Below are 21,950 nucleotides of genomic sequence, written 5' to 3'. Positions count from 1 at the left end.
AATGAGCCATCTTCATGTATGCACATTTATTTACATATGTATAACTAGCAACAAAGTTCCTACAAAATTATCTTTACAACAGCTTTAATTATGAAGAAATATAGTGAACATGTTACCTGCTTATCAACCAGCTCTTTCTTGACTTGTTCCAATTTTTTCATCTTAAAATGGAACTGACTCTCAATGGATCTTGCTCTGGTGTCAATTATGTATGAAGACCTTGCATTGTGTTTCGTAACTGGAGGCAAAGAGGATGTCCGGCTGCTTCCTATGGAAGTAGAGGAAGTAGCTGAAATCCTTCCAGTGCTTGCTGCTCTAGCTTCTCGTGATTTCTTGAATTTAACCTGAGCCCTGTCTTGCATTACCATTACATTATATTTGGTTGGTTGTACATCTGCTGAGACTTTCTGTGTAGCTCCATTCTTCTATAAAGAATTATTAAAAAAGAAGTGTCATGTAAAGAAAACCCTCAGTTGTGCATTTTGACCAAAACCTAAAATGATATTTAGAAATTATAGGAATTAATCTGAACAAAAACATTAAAAATGTCAGTTACGTTGAAAGTTAAAATTCATAGAGGAAAATAGGTACACTTTTTTGTTAAATCTGAATGACAGAGTAAGGACATTTTAGAATGAAAATAAGCATTTCTTTAGCTGCCTTTCTATGTCATAGTTTATGTACATATTTGTGTTCATCCAAAAGTTGTATTAGTTCAGTTTACAGATTCTATTTAAGATGATACAGCAGGAAAAGTCTTTCCCAAAGCAAGTGGCAATTGGGTATAGTGGTTAAGGCAGCTGCTCCTCAATCATGAGGTCGAAAGATCGAATCCTCCCTTAGCAATAACTTTTCAGAGATGTGATTTTTAGTGAAGTACAAGTGGTGCCATCTACAAGCAAATGTCTGAACTAACACCACCTTTTTTCTTTTTTAAAAAAAATACCCCTGTTGCCTTGCTCGGTAAGGGTGTTGCTCCCAATTCCCCAAGCCTCAGACCCTTCCCTTGAGTGACCATCTTTGATTAGGTGATCGGAGACAGGCACGTATCCAGAGGGGGGGCTTAGGGGGCTCGAGCCCCCCCGAAAGTTTTAGGTTTACACTAGATAAAATGAGGTTTTTTGTTTCTTGTGGTGTGAAATAAAATAATGTGACAATAATTTAAGGAAAGAAATAATTATCGAGGCAAGACGGAGAATGTTCCGTAACCCTGTTATTGATAAAAGCACGTATCCAAGATGGGGCACAGGGGGCTAGACCCTTTCCCCAGGAAATGTTTCAGTTTACTTTAGATAAAATTAGGTTTTTGACCTCTTAAATAATGTGAAAATAATGTAAGGAGAGAGATAATTATCGAGGCAAGATGGAGCATGTTTTATACCCCTGTTATTATTAATAGCACGTAGCCAAGGTGGGGATGAGGTGGCTCGAGCCCCCCCCCCCTCAGGACATTTTTAAATATACACTAGATAAAATTAGATTTTTGGTGTCTTGAATAATGTGAAGATAATAAATTTATAAATCTGAGAGAAATAATTATCGAGACAAGACGGAGAGTGTTCTATAACCCTATTATTGTCAATAGCACGTATCCAAGGTGGGAATCAGGAGGCTTGAGCCCCCCTTCAGGATTTTTTTCTGTTTACACTAGATAAAATTAGGATTTTGGCTTCTTGAATAATGTCATGATAATTTGGGGGAAATAATTATCGAGACAAGATGGAGAATGTTCTATAACCCTGTTATTGTTAATAGCACGTATCCAAGCTGGGGTTGAGGTGGCTCGAGCCCCCCCCCCCCAGGATTTATTTTTATTTTACACTAGATAAAATTAGGTTTTTGGCTTTTTGAATAATGTGACGATGATTTAAGGAGATAGACAAGTATCGAGGCAAGACGGAGAATGTTCTATAACCCTGTTGTTGATAATATTGCACGTACACTTTTCTTGCACTTTCGGTGTTGTCTCGGCGCACTTGAGGACTATGTAGAGACTTGTCAGCATTTGGAAGCTGCACAACAAAGGTAGCGCCACACGTAGGGCAATTCGTTGTAATTTCTAATCTCTGGAAGGCGGGAGAGGGTACGTTCTTGAATGAGAGAAGGAGTCAACTACTGGCAATATTAACGAATCGTTTTATCTGCGGAACGTTCTACAATATAATGAGGATATAAATACGCGGATTCAATTTTTCGATTGATCTTTACAAAGAATCGGTTAATGAGATTTCAGAGGTAAGTGTGACAATTCATACAGTCGATTGGTGATCAGATCAGTCAGCGTCCTCTGATTGCTTTATAAGATATAGTGATTCGAAAATGAAGACATTGACGACAGCAGAACTTCCGAGCCTCAGTGTGGTGCTAGTTCGGTTCGAGGGCCGAAGAGATCAATGCCTCTCTCTCTCTCTCTCTCTCTTCTCTCAAGTGAATATTTCATCAGTACCGGATATTAAAACAGAAATAAACTGCATAGATCAACTGAAAATCAAAGTTTTGAGTGATGATTTAGTTTTGCCAAAACTAAATTTTGTATATGCAGTCTGAGAATTTCATGATATAAAAAAATACTTTTGTTTAAGCTTACTGGGTTCGAAACACATTCAAACACTTAACTATCATAAAGAGACAGCCGAAAATTTTATGAATGTCGAGAAGAGAAAACAGGAAGATGTTGCATATGTAGACATTTTAGGCGAAAATTGCAGGCTCTACCAGGATCCAAATCAGGGTTCTACCAACTGAGCCACCTAGTCATCCTTTACTTCAACCCATTTTTCGTTAAAATGTCTACATAGTACATGTCCTGTGTATATCAAATCGTAAGGTGTTGCCTGTATAGTGAACAAGCACAGAAAATATAGGAAAGAGAAGAAAACTGAGGAGCATTATCACCGGTTGAGGATAATTTTTTCTGTAGTCAACAAGAGCTACTACTTCGAGGTGACAATGACAGTGGCCTAATAAGAGAGATTTCACACCGTGTCGCCTGTGAAGATTTGATTTGTGTGGCCTTTTGTGTCGCTACGGTGTGAAACGTTGCTGTTGATTGGCCCATTCCAATCAACATGTATCGCGTGTCCCTTCGGTCTGAAACCTTCCTAAGGCTTGAAAATCCAAGTCACAAGGATGGAAAATAAGGGCCTTGTTAAGGTTAGGTGTGAAGGCAGGCAGACGACAGCACCCTAAAGGATCATATTCAAACCTGCAGGAAGATCGCATCTCCAATACGATGATAAAAACTTCTAATGAGTTCATTTTAAAAAAATTGTCCGAGATAAATAGAGGCGTGCCCAGGATTTTCGGAAGGGAGAGGGGTTACGCATACTATTTTTGGTGGTCAGTCCTGATTTTGCCATTTTTCCCTGTCTTTGACGTTCCTCTTTTTTTTTTTTTTTTTTTTTTAAAAAAAAAGAATACTGGGTCAAATGGGGTTATTACCTCACCAGCCCTCCCTTGGGCACGTCACTGGAGATAAATGAGTAAGCATTTCATCATACTCGGTGACGTGTTGGGAACGGAAGGGTATTTCACTGTGCATTAATTGTTTCGTGATCCACCTGTATTCGAGAAGACTTCCTTTGTTTCGTGCCAATATATAACAAGACAGCGGAAGCTGTGACAGGCATTTTTGAACACTTGTGAGTGCTAAGGCCTGAAGCTGAACAATTTGGTGGGTTTCGGCTTTTATAAGAGCTGAAAAAATGGGAGGACAAGACACGTTAGTGGTGTTCAGGCTCGAATCAGAGAGTAATATTCGAGAGCTGTCTGCGTCCAGTTCGCAAACCACAATTTGAATCTCGCGTTGTCGAGTGGATTGTCCATCCCGTGCATGTGTAACAGCTTCGTAAAAACACTCAAAGATACCATAGATGTTTTTATGCCTGATGAGAAGAAATGGACAAACACACATACTGAGATGGTTCCGGCACACATTATTAATGCATGGAAACAGAGGAGTCGAGTGGTAAAAAATGTTCCGATTTCACGTTCTGATTAAAATGATAGCCTTACAGTGGCAACGATTTAAGGGATAGTTGCTCCCCATTTTATATTTTTCTGCCTCAACATTATGGCCTCTTAATGTTAAGCCTTGGCAACCAAGAGAAAGTAAACTTTCCTTGCAACGCCCTCCGCACCCCCCCCCCCCGTTTTGGAACCCAATTGCCACCACTGGTCTTAAACATACAATTGTGAGGTTCTTACTATACCCCTTAAAAAAATGGTGTTGAGCCCCCCCCGAAAGGAATTCCTGGATACGTGCCTGATCGGAGATGTGTGTGGAGGTGGTTGTGGACTTCTGCAAGCCGCGAAGCTGCCCCGTAGGGCGGTATGGGCTTGCATCGCCCATGGAAAGTAGAGAGGTTGAGAGGAAGTGAGCAATTTGGCAAAGTGGATGGTAAAGAAGAACAGGAAATTCAAAACCAACGTTCACCTCCGGGATTTGAAACCAGGACCTCTGAAATTGGAAGCAACACCCTTACCGATTGACATAACGACGGCATTCACTTGATGTTCTTTGGAACTTATATTTCAATCAAGTTTCATCGTCTCGTTGCCTGAAAAAAGATCCAACTTTCTCGGAGGAGATTTGAACTCACGTCCTTTCGGATTGTAACCAGCGCTCTTACCAATTAAGCTATGGTGGATAACAACCTTTGATCAGAACTTCTATTTCTATCGAGTTTGACTTGAATGTTGTCTGAAAATAGATGCAACTTTCTCGGAGGAGACAAGAGAAGAACGCATTTGAAAGAATTTGATTTAGCTGTTTCTTATGTACATAACTTTCACTGTTTCCATTACATGCTGTTTTCAAAGTAGAACATGAAATAAGGAACGTCATGTGTGATCATTATAAGTTAACTTACTGCAGAATATTGCCTCTGACTGGAAACACTTAGGCTCCTGCTTGTGGTACGCTTGGAAGATGCCACGCTTGGAGATCGACATGGTCTGTCTTCTTGTATAGAAACCACAGAAATGGTTTCATCTGTAGAACTGGATTTTGCAGTAGACACAGGACGATCTGGAAAACAATTGTTTTGTCTTATCGAGTATTAATGATTAATTATTTGCAGCGAATTTCTGGGAATATACAAAATTTAAGGTGCATCCTTGCGGGGTTTTCGAGGGCAGTCGCTACGCCACTGGTGCACACTGCATTTCACTTATTGCAGTGCTTTTGTACTCTCTAGTTTAATCCAGGAGGACCAGAGCTCTTCCCCAGCACAAGAGAGCACTGAATAAATATTACCCACAAGGAAAATTACTTCTCACATCCAAATTTTATTTGTTTTTAATTTAAATCATATAAATAACAGTACTTTTATTGATTGAACTATTACGCAATAGATAAGAACGAGAAGAACATGTTAAAATACCAAACTGAAACATATGGGCGCTCGTGGGTGAAATTTCCCAGGCAGTGTTTCTACGGCCCTGCGAACTAACGAACTATCGAAGCTGATTCAAGGTTCCAATAGTGATACTGGAAAGATACTGAGAAGGGTTGCCTCAGCCACTCATTGGAAATGACCAAAAGTATATTCCAATTTTTCTTGGATAATTTTTACTCATATTCGCGCTCTTACGGGTTAATTGGCATTGAGGATGACCGATGAATGCGTGGCATAAATACAAAATACAATAAACTGTTCAGAAGGCCGTATTTAGAGGTTTTTTTTTTAGGGTTCAAACTCTCCCCCGAAACTTCTGGCATGTTGGATTAATGGAAGTCTAGAAACCAAAATTTTAACACATTTTCAAAAAATTATTCTCAGTTTTACAAAAATACAACAGGGAGATAATGCTGAAATGATCGAGCTAGAATTTTCAAACATTTTGAATTCTGAAATTTGAGGGAAATGGATTTAACTCTTGCAGCTCACCTGCAACCCCTTCATTTTCACTTCTGCTGTCCTCTTTCCAGTGCTGTTCCTGGATCTGACTGAAAATTTCCTTGTGATTGTTCGAAAATTCCCAATTGTAACACTGTTAAACCTTGTTTCCATGTTAATAAAATGCATAGGTGTAACTTAGCGGGGACAAGGGAGGGCACTTCTCCCCCAAATTTTCAGGTTTATTAAAATTTACAAGTTAGGGGACCTGAGGATCAAAGTAATAAATAAAGAGTAATATTTGTATTTCGCAAACGTCAATTATATAGCAAAAAAATCCTGGATGCTGTTTTTATGGCATGGAAAACTTTTCGAGTCTCTTCCCCTAAAGTTTAGCTCCAGGTTTGATTCTACCCCCTCAAAATTAGGTTCAGTTTAATTCTGCCCCTTCAACATTAGGCTGTTTAATTCTGCCCCCTCAAAATTAGGCAGTTTGGTTCTGCTCCCTCAAAATTAGGCCCAGTTTAATTCCGCCCCCTTAAAATTAGGCACAGTTTGATTTTGCCCCATAAAAGTAGGCCCAGTATAATTCTGCTCCCTCAAAATTAGGCCCAGTTTGATTCTACCCCCTCAAAATTAGGCCGTTTGATTATGCTCCTTCAAAATTAGGTTCAGTTTAATTCTGACCCCTCAATATTAGGCCCAATTTGATTCTGACCCCTCAAAGTTAGGTCCCAAGTTACGCCCATGTTCAAATGCTGACCAAAGCAAATTTATTGTATACAAAATATACACTAAAAAAGTAACGTTTCCACCCTCTAACAGGGTCTTCTTCAGACAAAGATCTCTCTAAATTTATTGTGAACCTTTGTCTGAAGAACACCCTGTCAGAGGGTGGAAACGTTACGTTTTAAGTTTATACTTTTTTATACAATACATTATCCTTTTATTTTTTTTTTACCAAAATTCCCGTTCCAACTTTTTAATTCCATGTTCGATATGGGTTTAAGTCCCCCTTGATAAGAGTTCAAACCTAGGATATCCAGCTTCCTAGCGCAGTACATTCACTATCCTTCGCCCAGCGGTCGATATAGTGCATACATTTAACCTATATGCGGTCCCATAAAACACATACTTGTATAGTGCATAGTGGTTTTATATAATGCTGTTTGGTAAGCATAGGAACAATATGAGCGTCGGAAAGTGGGATCGAACTGGTCCATAGAAACCCCTCCCCCTCCCCCTGAATGGACATCGTTTATTGCAAGTTACAAAATAGGAGAACGTTTGTTAGTTTTATTGTTTGTTAATAACGGAAATAAAGTCCAGTTAGTTAGTATTCGAACAGAATAACCAAAGAAAAACCGCGTTAGATCGAAAAATTGAGGTTACAATACAGACACCAGATTGTTTTACCATTTAATATAAAGAATAACTGGTTCCACAGTTTTCAAAATTTCAAAAATTAAGCTTTGTGAATGGTCAAACTACAGAAACTATATGACTAAAATTTATCTTACTTTTAAAGCTTTTTCCTGAAGGTATCTAAAAATTTTATAACAAAACATAACTGTGCATTTCAGTACACACTGCATAAAAAAAGGTAAAGTGCTCCCCTGTGCTTAGCACCACGCCATGAAGGCGTATAGGGGGTGTGGGGGTAACGCCCCACACTTTCTTGATCCGGTCGTGAGTGGGGGTGATGTGATCAGCATCACGCCCCTGACCGCCTTTACCCCCCAGGGACATGAAACATACAAAAAAATAATGATAAAAACAGTTGTGCTGCATATTCACACTTCTGATGGATAAAGTAGAAGAATCTCCTCAAGGATATAAGGACAGCAATAATAATAATAATAATAATAATACATTTGGAAAAAATAGTTTATTATGAAATTTTAATTATTGTTATTATTTCTATTCAAATTTCTTGCGACGCACATGGGAACAATTACGAGTGACCCCCCCCCCCCGAAAATGTTTCCTGCCTGTTCATGACTCGCTAGGATTCGAACCTACTGCTCTGACTTCGTAGCGAGCTACACTAACCACCCTGCACGGAGGCTAACGATTGCTACGGCGTCGATGAAGAACTAATAGTGGGGAGAAAGCCACAATACATTTCATATCATTGCGACACAATAACTTAAGTGTGCTGCCGACAAAAAAAACTTCTGTTTTGCTGAATGACTCCGCTCTTGCGTTTGATGCGTTCGATCCCTGTGGCCACTAAATTTCGGAGTTGTCCCAGCATCGTGAGGACAATTGGCGCGCTACTTGAAAGCAATAGTTTGCGGACGTCCGTCTCGAACACCGGAAATGAGACTCGTCAAGCACGAAAAGCAGCTTGGGAGGTCTCGGTCCTCAAAAGACTGTTTGCGACATGGAGTCTGTTTTTAAATAACATTACAATTCAGTTAAATACCATATCAAGATTTCCATTTAACGCTCGAAGGCACGTGGCAAACCACTAGATTTATATAGTTAGTGCACATAGTATACTTACTGCACTTAAAATACATTCTCCAACCAGAATCAAGCAGACATTTCATATCGTTTTCGTAGGTTAACGGAGCCAGATATAAAGCGTCGTCATCCCTAGTATAGGCCCACTAGCGTACGAAGGGGTTGGAATTGTAAAGGTGGATATAACATAGCTGTGTTGTAAAATATTTCGTAATTGCCATTTTTAAGCTTTGTTGCAAAAGTTGTTCAAAGGCAAATGCTAAACGGGGGTCATTCTATGGTGGGGGTTCGGTTTTACCCCGATTTCCTTACGGCTTTCATTTGAAAAATTTTGATTTTCTCAAAATTTCGGGAGGACCTGTAGCCCCAGCAGTTCGCACTTGCTTACGCCTAGGCCAGTGTAAAAATGCCAACCCACACCATTTTCTACGAAGACCGTGGATTATTGATGTGCTACATTGTGAAAAGAACCTAGCTAACAAGATCTGCCAATTCGAAATACACTTTAACTAGTAGTGAGCGTAAAAATTAAGACACGTCCGTTCACGATGTACTAAAATCGTAAAAACTACACTTAACATTGCTTCTCGGTCACAAGTTTCACTTAAATGTCTGATTTCTCCACCAAATGCAGAGGCGAGGCGTCCGGTCATCGGGAGATGCGGCGATGACCAAGGAAAGTAAAAAAATATTGCATTTTAAATATTTTAGGGAAGTAAAAAGTAAGTCCGCATACTCGCATATTTGTGCGAAATAAATCAAGCGACAGCTTGAAACAGCTGGAAATACGCAAGAGATTCGCTAATTTTAGCACATTGAAATGAGGTCCCAGTACTACCCCTCGCGCCGAACCCTCCCGCCAAGTTTCCTACTGAAGGCAATGGTGTTAGAAACCTCAGCTCATCGCAGAAGTGGTGCGAATCCCCTTGTCTTTGCCGGGCCGAGGACAGCCGAACGCTTCCGAACAGGTAGACCCCAAGGAATATAGGACAGACCCTACGACAAGGTCCAACAACCTCTACTTTCCCTTACCCCACTCTTGAAGGTCTGGGCTATAACAGGGTCTTTTTTAAGCCTCCATCCCCATGCTTACAGACTTCTCTGGAGTCATCAAGATCCTTCCGAGTGTCCAGTGGCTACCCGGTGGAGGCTCATAGGGGTTCGGATCCCACTTTAAACTGTAGGTCCAGTCCAAATTAGCCTTACTGTGCATAAAGGAACTTAAAACACCAAATCAATCAATCATGTCCAGTGGCGTACTCAAGGAGGGGTTTGTGAGGGCCATAATCCCTGCTTAGGGTCAATAATCTTACAAAAAAAAAACAACGTCAAAGGCAGGTAAAGATGGCAAAATGAGGAATTCAGGAATGACTACTAAAAAGTACACACAACCTCTTCCCCCTTCGAAAATGCTGGGCACCACTGCGAATGTCTGCTATTTCCACTTGTCAAGAGGAAAAGCACACATAACGATATGAAATCTGCTTTTCATTATCAAAACAACAATTGACGGCGGACCATAAATGTTCTTACCTTTAAACGCGACAATTGTGACAATTGTGTTTTCATTTCAGTTTCCATCATATTTAATAATTCTCGTCGTTTGGGATAGAATCATGTGTCTTTTGTGGTCGTAAGGTCTGTGGTATGAGCTTTTACATTGATTTGGCAATGACCTTGGCGTTTATTGCAGAGATATATTGTATCTCCCCAACCCCTTTCCCCTCCGTTGAAAGATCGACCCTGACGTTTGGCAAATCTTGCGATGACTACGTAAAAATGTCACGCTTTGCCACTCACCAAGCTAGTTTAATTTCATTACCTATTGTCAAGTTCAATTCACGTGTCCACAATTCTTTTTTCTGTGGAATCGGCAGTCCTTTGTTAAGAAGTTAAAATATTTTATAAACATATTGCGACAATTCTGTCAAAAATATTGAAAGCTTGCTATATTTATATGTTGAGTCATGTCGGGTCTCAAAGTATGTCATCGCTTGTCTTTACTTTGTATTGCATACTCTAAAAGTAAAAAAAAAGGAATTGAAAATAAAACAACAGAACTCACCTGAATGTCATTTATATGGCCCACGGCATTTTTTCTGCATTTTTAATACTCTTATTATTGGACAAAATATTGTTTATTGTTTCGTAAAAATTTCAATGACTGACCGATATTTTTTTTTATTGACTGATTAATTGATTTGGTTTATCTTACTTCGCTTTTCTGCCACTTTGGGCTAATCGCAACATTGAGGATTAGTGAGGAAATTGAGGAAGGGACACTCGCAAAGAACACCCATTTCCCAGGCCGAGATTCGAAACCAGATACCGGATATATAATTAACATAAGCGCTCATTATTACAAGTTCGATATCAAGTTGAGAGTAGATTAATTATTCATCTCAAATGAAAAAGTTCCTTTGAGCATACCTGGAAAGCATACAAACTGAATTATATTCAAGTAGAAGCTGAGAACAAATACAAAAGAGACACAGGATTTCGAATGAATTAGTAGAAAAAAAGTTCAATCATTTGGAAGATTTATGTGAATAGCTATAGGTGCGACCAGAATATTCTTAGTTTTTTGCTTTGCTTTGATTAAATTTGCAATAGTCAGTGTACATACTCTTTCATAAGTATTAATGAAGAAATAAAATATGTGAATTCAGCAGTATCTTCTTACGAAAATGACAAAATAAAAATATGTTAGTCGTGATAATTTATTTCTGTACAATACAAGAGCACAAATTAATAACCATAGCTACGTTCTGCATTACGTGTCTTTGAATTCATGGTCAAAATAGTAATTTACGTCATTATTAGGCTACATACCTGCGGAGTCAATTTTCATACTGTTCTGGCTTCTGTGTGTACTGCTTTTACCTGTGAGACATACTGAAATGAAAGAAACGAATGCATGATGTCAGCCTATGAATTTCACTATTGTAAATGACAAGAAACGTCGAAAAAAGAATAGAAGAGAATCGTAAAAAGTACAACCATTGGAGTTAATTTGTGCTTAAATTTACAAGTGCTGCTTCTATTGAACGAAGCATTCAGTGGCGTACGCAAGGGGGGGGTTACGGGGTTTAAACCCCCCCCTTGAGCTTGTGAAATATTATGAAAAATGCTGTGGAAAAAATTAAATGGCCAATTTTTCACAGTCAAATATCTGGGACAATAATATTACTATTACTACTACTAGTACTACTACTACTACTAATAATAATAATATAATAATAATTTGAATTATTATTTCCATGCAGCATGGAGAAAAGCACAGCATTCCAAACACACGCGTCTTTCAGTGATGCCTTGAAAATAACCACGAGTTTATGAGGTTAGGTTAGGGTAACTATGATTTAAAAGAGAAAACAGTTGTTTTGTATCTCAGTTGCAACAATGTTCAACACACTGGCGTACGCAGGATTTTTTTTTTCGGGAGGGGCTGGAATAGTAAATGTGGATAGCAAATGGCTTCGATTTGGAGGGCAGGATGCATAATAAAATATTTCGTATTTTTGGAGCTTTTCAGTCTATTAAAATTGTATTCAAAGACAAAAATGGTAATTGGGATTCACTTTAAAAGAGGTTTCGCATTTACATATTTTGATTTTTTAAAGTTCTTAACGGATTTTTGTTTGAAAATTCTGATTTTATCAAAATTTCGGTAGGGGCTGGAACACCATCGGCCAACCCTCTACGTACGCCAGTGTTCAACGAACATGTATTTTTTTTGTGTGTGCGAACAATGAGAATTAAATAAATAAAGTTCTTGGTACGTTGGAAGAGGCTAATGTATAGACAAAGGCTAGGCGGACAAGAATACAGTCACCAATTCGCCTTCCCATTATATTGTTTACTACAGCTCGTTTGAATGTCTCTTTAAAATGTCTCACCTTGTTGACTAGACAATTATTAAAACGACAATAAGCTTAACTATTGTAAAATGTTTTGTTGGTAAGAAGAGCGAGATAATCCAGATGTGAATTATCGGGGACATTTATGCGGTGAAAAAGCCGGGAAAATTCCAACCAATTGCGGGAATCCAATCCGAATCTCCCGCGTGATTGTCACTTGTCAGACTCTCTATCGACCAGATCACCGCAGCTCCTTGGATGATTTCCATACTTTGATTATTTCAATTTATTTTAATATATTTTCTTGTATTTATGGATCTTCTTCACCTTGAAATGTCTCACTAGACAATTATTTCGTAACAAAGAAGCAAAACAATGCTCCCAGGATTTGATAAAAATCGAATGACTAAATACTATATTTATGTAGATCTCTACTACTTAATAGTAGTAGTAGTGGTATTTGTAGTATTATTAGTATTAATTCAGCTAAGTAATTAATTATAAGTATTATTAATTAATTGTGATTATTATTATTTAATTAAAGTATAATAAAACAATGATAATGTGAATTTGGAAAAAAGTTTTAGAAATAACACCCCCCTTGATGAAATCCTGCGTACGCTACTGGAAGCATTATTACATTATCAATAAGTTAGGTGGCCCCTTATCAGTACTTTCAAATATTCGTGTAATTATATGCATCTAACGTTATACGAGTTTCTTCTATATTTTACTGACTTGTTTTTTTACATTTTTATTACAAAGAACTGTTTTTCACTTGCACTTTTCAGTACCTCATTTAGGAGGCTTAGAGGGTTATAACTCATGTCTTCCTTCTGCAAAGGATCCTTTACTGGGAAAAATGCTTTCAAAGTATATAACTACTGTTCGGATAATTGTGAACACTTTTCCTTTCAACTATTGCTATCTTATGATAATGTTTGCGATAGGTCTCAAGTCTTCCCCCCCGCGTGCGATATTTTTACAGCATGAATGTTACTTTGTGGGAGATTTTCAAATAATATACGCTAATTATTCACTTCCTAAAAATAATCAGCGTGAACTAATGGTAGTTAAATTGTTAAGTTCAATGGCTCTGTAATAATACTAATCATTAGTTTTCCATTGACACATTTCTTAAGGTTGCGTGCAAGTGTTTTAACTTACAAATCCATAACACAGAGAAAAGAAGTGAGTTCGTGAAAAATTAAAAACATAACGTTTCGGAATACGTTCTAAACCCTGTGGCTTCTAAATACATGTTTGCAAGTTCTGAAAACATTTAAAAACAACATTAGCTTAACGGGGAGATTGAAAAATTATATAGAAGTAACCATAACATACTGGACGATGACTATCAATATCCCTTACGGTGTAAGATCAATAGTGTTAAAAGTAAAATTTATGCACTCAAATAAACAACATTCATAACAATAACAGGAATTCGATAAGTAAGACTAAGCATGATAGACAAAAGAATATGAATGCATTTATTAATAGAAAATGTCTTACCTGATGTCTCATTAGAACGTTTTACTTTTGACTTGGCAGGCATTCCGAAGAAACTTTAAACCTCAGCACAATTTTGTAAAAAGTAATGAATTGTTAACTATGATTTAGAAATTATATCAAAACGAAATGATCTATATCATGTCGATGTCACTGAAAAGGATACATGATACTATGGAAACAATTTTTTTCCTATAACTTGCTCATAACGTTTTTAAAAAAATGCAAATGAACATCAGATTTATCACGTGACCAAACACAGACATCTAATGACTAGATTGGAAACGTGTAAATTTGAAGGAAAGAATAATGTCATGGTGGCGATCGCACAATACTGTTTTCAGAAATTTCAAATATAATAAAGATAGTACTGAACCTACCTAGAACTTTATATTTTAATATTATTAGGCAAATTGATCATCGCTACTTTCATTCGCTTCATTTTCAAGAATTCAACGCACTTGCCAACCTCTGTGTCAGCATGCAGTATCACGAAGGTAGACTACCTCCTCATGTTTTACATGAGGAGCGTCTCAACAAAAATCGTACTACGCGACTGAAGATACGAATGCATTCTCTGGCAGGCCGGAAGGTAGCTAGGATCCGAAAGTGTGAAGATGTTCTGACGGTTGAGCCTGGAATCACCGACCGTGATTTGTTTTATCTGACCGGAATAAACTCAGACATCACGTCTGAGAGAAACGAAACTCACGGCGAAATAGGGATAAAAACTCCTTCCCATCGCGAAGGGAGCACTTGACAAATCAAGTCACGTTGTATCTGCGTTTCTTCCTAAGGAACAAGAAATAGACTTATTTTCTTCGTGGCGTGCGAGATCTCTGCAATGATCCACACGAAAAGCTGTTTTCGACTTTCCTGCTTTGCATAGCGAACATCTTGACATTATTCTAGACTTGCTCCAAGCTATCTTGTACTACACCAACGTCTTGCCAAGTTTCTGGAAGCTTGGTTGATGACAAGTAGTAAATTTAATTACGATTGTTAAATGTGGAAATGGTGCGATAAAAAGAAAAATGCATTGCCCCGGTGAAGTGGATTGATATAATTTTGCGTGCATATGCACACAGAGACAGTCTTCAGTCCGGGCAATCCATGCATATTTACTGAAGATGCCCTCCTTCACCGGCATACGTAGTGTAAGGGGTGCTCCTTCCACGTAGTGCAGCCAATAGTCAACCTCACTTCCACGTAGTACACCCTGTACTGCAGACTAACGAGGCTCCGGCGACTGGCACCATGGCCAGTATAATTCTGTGTCGTCCTGTGTTTGGTCCTTATTTGTGCTGAGCGCCCTTTTTAGCCTCAGCTCTTAACCAAGGTAAGGAAATTTTAGTTTTCAGACACGCTTTTATTTCTGTTATGATAAGGGGCTTGACCCAGTATAGTGTGACGGGTTCAAAATAGCCTCAGTGCTGACGCACCCAATTTTTTTTAATTCAAATTCAAAATCGACCCGCATACATTCAGTGGTATGCGCTTATTGCCCTAGCTTCTAATATGATAGAATCCATGTATACCAATCTTTCGTGCTAGCATCTTGGGACAAATTCAGCTGTCAACTATTTGTGTGTGGGGGGAGGGGGGGTACATACATTTTTTCCCGCTATTTTGAAACACTTTGGAACATTCCACGAAAAGTGATCCTACTTCAGTCTCCATGTTAATAACAAAATGAATTAATGTGGAAATTATTATTGTTTATAATTCTTTAAGATTTAGATGTTTGTGAATGCATACAATTTTCACATTACACTAATAAAAGTTACTAGCATCTGTAGCCTCTATGCTTCACAGACAAAGTCAAATTTTGCTACATTTTTAAAGTGTCACACACGTAACACACTTGTTAATGCTTTTCATGCATTTAGCCTATGCCATCATACTCAATTTTTTTGTTCATTTATTAGCAGATACCACAAAGTACTCCGAGAATCTATAAAATCAGTTCGTTATGGATACTTTAATCGAATTTCATGTCTAGAAGTTAAAACTTCGTGTGTAAAATGTCACACACGTAATGCTGGAATGCCCCCTTTACTTTTTGTGCTTTAATGCAATACTAGATCAGTCGTTCACCGTATCTAGTTTCTGTATCAGAGGTGTCAACCTCACAATATTGGGGGCGGGTAGATTGAGAACTATTTTTTCATACTTCTTGACGAATTTTGGGGAGCAGAAAGTGACTAGGGATGGCCAAACGGATCCGGATCCGAAAAATCCGGATCCGGATCTGAAAGTTCCGGATCCGAAAATCCGGATCCGAGAGGTTCGTATCTCAATCCCATTATAATATTACCACACCTTAAAAGGTATTATGATCTTCGATTACAAAGAAATTTTTCATTAGTTAGTCCTACAAGATTTTTTTTCAAGTGTTGTTCCTAAAATACTTTGCTACTCATCGGCTAACACACACGTGCACAAAAATAATCTTACTTGTTTAATATAAAATGTCAGAGGTGATTTTGTAAATGCCATTGAAACGAATATGTATTCATTCGAATGTATTGGAAATGGAAACACACATAAATGTGAGACATTCTATTCAAGGATGAAACCTATAACACATATAACAAGATAGAAATGTTATACAAAAATTATACAATTTTTCTACAGTTACAGTTTTACAAATTAAAACATTATAATATATGCAGTGTTATATAATTACAAAGTGTAAGACTAACAAGGGAGGTTATCTAAGTGTCCCCCTCCGATTACCATGAAACTTGGCAGGTGTATAGTGGGGCCCAAAGGAAGAAATACGTATTATTTTTGTTTCAGCTAAAAAACGGTTTTAGGGGGCAAACCCCCCTCAAATGTCAAGATGAGGACAAATTTAAGTAGGCATTTGACCTCCGTGCCCCCCTCCGATTTCCATGAAACTTGGCAGGTGTATAGTGGAGCCCAAAGGAAGAAATGCTTTTTTTTTTTTCTGTTTCGGCTAAAAATCTGTTCTAGGGGGCAACCTCCCCTCAAATGTCAAGATGAGGTCAAATTGAAGTGGGGATCTGACCCCTGTGTCCTCCTCCGATTTCCATGAAACTTGGCAGGTGTATAAAGGGACCCAAAGGAAGAAATATGTGTTGTTTTTTTGTTTCGGCTAAAAAACTGTTTTAGGGGCAAACCCCCTCAAATGTCAAAATGAGGACAAACTTAAGTGGGCATTTGACACTTGTGTCCCCCTCCGATTTTCTTGAAACTTCACAGGTGTATAGAGGGGCCCAAAGGAAGAAATACGTGTTTTTTGGTTTCGGCTAAAAACTGTTTTAGGGGGCAACACCCGCCTCAAATGTCAAGATGAGGACAAATTGACGTGGGGATCATCTGACCCCTGTGTCCCCCTCCGATTTCCATGAAATTTGACAGGTGAATAGAGAGGCCCTGTGCCCCCTGTTTCTTCCTATGCAATATTTACGTATTTTCGGGGTCAGATCCCCACTTCAATTTCTCCTCATCTTGACATTTGAGGGGGGTTGCCCCCTAAAACAGTTTTTTAGCTGAAACACAAAAACACGTATTTCTTCCTTTGGGCCCCTCTATACACCTGCCAAGTTTCATGGAAATCGGAGGGGGAGACTTAGACCTCCCTTGTATGTGTATTAATTAATTACAAATCGCGCACGCGCACACACACACTGTATATATGTGTGTATGTATGTATATATATATATATATATATATATATATATATATATATGTATGTATGTATGTATGTATGTATGTATGTATATTAGCAGGTAACAATATCTTATAAACACATTCTTACTTTCCAAAGAAGCGCATGTGGGATGGCAAAACGGGGATCCGAAAAATTTTAGGATCCGGAGCCAACCGGATCCGGATTTCGGATCCGCCAGGATCCGGATCTGGCCATCCCTAAAAGTGACTTCCTCGCTAAAGTCGGCGCCTATATTCTATAAATATCGGCCTTAAAAGTCTAAATTTGCTGCCACAATATTGTTAAGTGTGAGACTGCAGGTCGAGTCTCAATAGCCTATCAGCATAAAGTGGACTTTAAATAAACTTTGCAAAAACAAAAACTTTCTCACATTGAAGGTCTCCGTAAGAGTTATTTTCCTTTGTAAACTGTGGATTGTTGACAACTATTTTACAACCATAGTGAAAATATCGGACCGATTGAAATAACTTAAGTCGCGATACATATTTTGAACAAATTATTTTTCACATTTGTTACTTTCCGAGATATCGACAAGTCCTTTAAAACTGATTGATTTCAAAAGTGGCAGACTATTTAGATTCATCGAAATAATTTATGTTAAGTTAAACCATTTTTCGGTAAGCCAGTTCATTGTATGTCGAAAGTTGGCCTTGACGGGCACCGTGCAGAATGGTCAGAATGACACGCTACGTCAGAGGTCCCAGGATCGAGCACTGGTTAAAGCATAGGTATTTTGTTTGTGCCATCACTCATTATTTTCTGTTTGTCATTCATTCTCATTATCGCGGTTTACCCAATAGCTATAAATGCTACGTAAAAACACGAAATAACAAGAAAGAATGATAAACATGGACAGACAACTTTTTCAGTTCTTCTATGATTAGTACCCTAAAAACCAAACTATACGAAAGAAAGTTCTTGCCACAATTCTGTGTTAAAATTGCGAAACTTCCCTTATAGCATTAACAAACTCTAAGTTAAAACTGATTTAAAACTAGAAGAAACACCTCTAAAATACTGTTAAACACAAAAACTAGATATATCAGTTTCATTTAAAAATTTGTAATGTGTTTGCATTAAAAATAAAATGCAGTTTTCGTTTGACAGTGCATGGATAACGTACTAGAGAATAAAAATAAACATTTGGCACAACGTTACAAGAAATTAAGAAGGAATCATCCTTCAATGAGTCGTCAGTTATACTAGTTACTAATCTTTACCAATTCAAATTATCATTTCAAATTCATTCATATTTTTAAGCTTACGCAAGCTGTTCGTATCTAGAGACATGACTGCATTTTTCATGCTTAAAAGATTTCAGCAAGCTACGGATATTTTTCAGCCTTTTTAAACATACTTCTGAAATGTTTCTTTTGTAAGCGTGAATGCAAAGAAATGTATCTGCGTTACAGCAACATCAGAGAACTTTAGTTTCGGGCAACGAGGCTTAAGATAAAAAAAAATCTCGATTGCACCAGCATTTGCAGCAAGTTCTCACACTTTCCCATTCCCCTCCACCAGGTGGCTTCCTGGCAGATGGATGAAAATCTGCTTTTGAAAACGGCCATTGATTCTCGTTTTGCTCCCCTCCTCTTCGAGACGCATTTCACGTCTTGCACAAACGGCACCCGATTGTCATAATTGATGGATAGGAGGAATTTGGAAGACTCCGTCTGCCGTTATCGAAACCCCATTTCCGAAAAAAAAAAAAAATATATATATATCTTTGGAAACAACTTGCAGGAAGTTGAGCCAATTTCACACGAAAAATTGCCCACTTTTATCGAACTTGAAAAGCATATTGCGAAGAACTAAGTCGACAGCTTTGTTAGCTGCAAGTGAAGTTTAAATGAACTTTATGTTGAAAAGATGCTGCTTGGAATAAACCCTCATTGCAGCTTTTCCCCTTTCCTTACAGCAGTTTTTGATAGGTCATGTGATCTGGATTACGGGTAGACACAGACATATAGATATATTTTTTTTGTCACACAATGTATTTCGTAATTATTCACGTCCGCATTGTCTAGTAGTTCCTCAGATGTCGATAGTTGAAAGACGGCTATGACAGGGTGCATTCTTCAGCCTCATTTATTTATTTATTTTACTTAACTTTTCTGCTACTTTTGGCTAATTGCGAAGATGAGGATGAGTGATGATATGATGAAGTTGATGAAGGGAGAATCGCAAGGAACACCAATGCCGGGATTGGAACCCAGGTCAGCCTCATTGATATCCTATGATGTAGTCGAATTATGCATCGCTCGTGGACAAAATTCCTAATGAATTTTTGTTTCTTAGAATTGTTGTGGATCTCTTCTTCATCAACATACAGAAAAGTTCCGATCGATCCTACTTTTGAACATAATGCACAATCTTGGAAAAATCTCGGTCAAAGTGACCCGTTCAGGTTGGGGACGACTGATCTATGTGAACATCACTCCACAGAAAACATTCAGTGGATTAAATTAACTAATTGAGCATAGACACAGCGGATTAGAGGCTGCAGAATTCATTGATTTATTTCATTTCACTTTTCTGTCACTTTTGGCTAATCGCGAAGATGAGGATGAACAGTGATAAGATGAAATTGACGAGAGAAGACAAACAGCATACAACACAAATCTATAATATCGCAACCGTTTGCGGAGAATCTTCCACTCAGTCATTTATATGTGAAGAGGAGAGAACTGGATGGAGGCGCCATAGGAGAATCGCTGCTCTTCCGCTGCACTTTTCATGAGAACAGTGTGTACAGTAAACAAAAAATGAAAATAATGAAGGGGCACTCACAAAGAACACCCATGCTTAATCCGAAACTCAAACCCGGGAACTGCGATGGCAGTTCGAAAGTCGATCCTCTTAACGCTCTCCATCGAGCCGGCCTAAGAGTGGTTTTAATACCCTGGCAGGCGTTCCGGGCCTTTGGCTCATGCACAAGCTGAACAAAAGCCCTTCCATTCGCACCATTATAATATGTCACTATTAGTTGCCCTAAAATTCATTGTTCGTAATACAAAAAATAAAAAACATTTCGAGTCAAGTAATAAATTAATCATAAAATTAGTCAACATTCAGGCAAAAAAAAAAAAAATACTTTTCGGGTGATTTTTATTTTATGGAAATCAACTATCTTTTCTAGACAATGAAAAATCTTAGAACTAAATTGAGGACTTCACTTGACAGAAAATTTTCTGCTGTTTCGAATTGAACCAGTTCATCTTCTTTGTAAAAGACACCGCTTTCGAGATAATAGCCAAAAACTGAATGAAGATATTCATTTGAAGGCGAATTTGTCAAAACTTGGAAGAAGTGCAAAATTAAATACATGCAGCAGATCGAAAGCAGATCGCAACTTCACTCGTCCCTCATCGTGTGCTATCGTAGCGGGTTATGGTAGAACAAGTATGGATGAAGCCGGCCGATATTAAAACTTAGACATTCTTCCAGTAATAACGATTAAAGAATTTTTCTTGCACCGAAGTCTCTTCTGACTGAAATCTCTGCCAATGCCCATGAAATGCAGCGCTATGAATTCCAATGCGTTATTTGCAAGTAAATTTCTATCAGATGTGAGTGACAAGGAATGACATGAATTCAAATTTTTCGGAACTTCTCAAACGAGAAATTTTAAGGCTATAAATCTCTGATGTTTGTTCAGTGTCGAAATTCAATTACGCCTTCCTCGTGACAGGATGACATCGTTCATTTTATTGTTTTTCCGCCATTTTTCCATTCTGATATTCCCTCGCAATCGTTCTTCGAAGTGATGTCACTGATTTCGCTTGTCGGAGCAGAAAATGACGCACTACTATTTTTTTCTGAATGAAATGGCGTAGAGTTGGTATTGACTTAGAACAAATTCTTTCTCATTGTCTGTTGCATTTGATTTTTCAACTGTTTCTATGTAAATTTTCAACGCTGATTTCAAAAATGAAACCGGTTTTCTCGTATATGCTATAGTTATCATGCAATTTGAAACTTTTACTTTTGCGAAAAAGGACACCCATTGGTATTTGCATTGGGGATAGGTGGACAACGACGCTTATATTTACCATAAACACCCACTAAACACCTTTGACTGATTGAGTGTGTTTTAGGTCGACTTTATGTGTAGAAAAACTAATCGGGACTGTGGACCTGCAGTTTAAAGTGGGATCCGACCATTATGTGCCTCCACTGGGTATCGAACCCAGGACCATTTGATTACGAGGCGACGACGTTCCCAACACGTCATCGGTGAGGCCCTTAAAAACCTCTTTTTCGTTTTTTTCATATGGCTTCTTCTCTTAGACATAAGAAAGTAGCCGAGTTATTAGCATACAGACTGCAAGATAAAAGACTGTATCTCACTGATAAGCAAAAGTGTAATATTTCCGAAAGTGAGAGCAGAATTTTGTGGACTTCTTTCCAGAAGACAAACACACTGTTTACTGACATGATATCCCAGGTCTTCTCACCCGATTAGACCTCGTATAGGCCAAAGGATGGCGATTATTTCTCGATAGCTCTAAGCACAGCATCATGTGTTTTCTCTTGCACAACGGGAATGTTTATGGATCAGTGCCAGTTGGT

General features: G+C 38.2%; 1 protein-coding gene across 4 annotated transcripts in view; it reads right to left on the bottom strand.

Annotated features, from left to right (window-relative positions):
* LOC145985454 (uncharacterized) overlaps positions 1 to 21,950 on the bottom strand; it is an 87,306-nt gene that overhangs the window by 16,723 nt on the left and 48,633 nt on the right. For 3 of the 4 annotated variants that reach the window (XM_083119518.1, XM_083119519.1, XM_083119520.1), the window contains exons 1-4: positions 13,682 to 13,880; positions 11,142 to 11,204; positions 4,872 to 5,029; positions 117 to 425 (exon numbers count right to left, since the gene is read on the bottom strand). In XM_083119518.1, the coding sequence (XP_082975644.1) occupies positions 117 to 425; positions 4,872 to 5,029; positions 11,142 to 11,204; positions 13,682 to 13,724 (573 nt within the window). In that variant the 5' untranslated portion in view covers positions 13,725 to 13,880. Of the gene's footprint in view, positions 1 to 116; positions 426 to 4,871; positions 5,030 to 11,141; positions 11,205 to 13,681; positions 13,881 to 21,950 lie in introns of those variants that run through there. The other variant, XM_083119521.1, reaches the window with a different exon arrangement.

Source organism: Lepisma saccharinum, chromosome 3 (genome assembly GCF_977018435.1).
Source record: "Lepisma saccharinum chromosome 3, izLepSacc3.1, whole genome shotgun sequence".
In the NCBI taxonomy this organism is placed as follows: domain Eukaryota; kingdom Metazoa; phylum Arthropoda; class Insecta; order Zygentoma; family Lepismatidae; genus Lepisma; species Lepisma saccharinum.
This window is presented reverse-complemented; position numbering and strand designations above follow the sequence as displayed.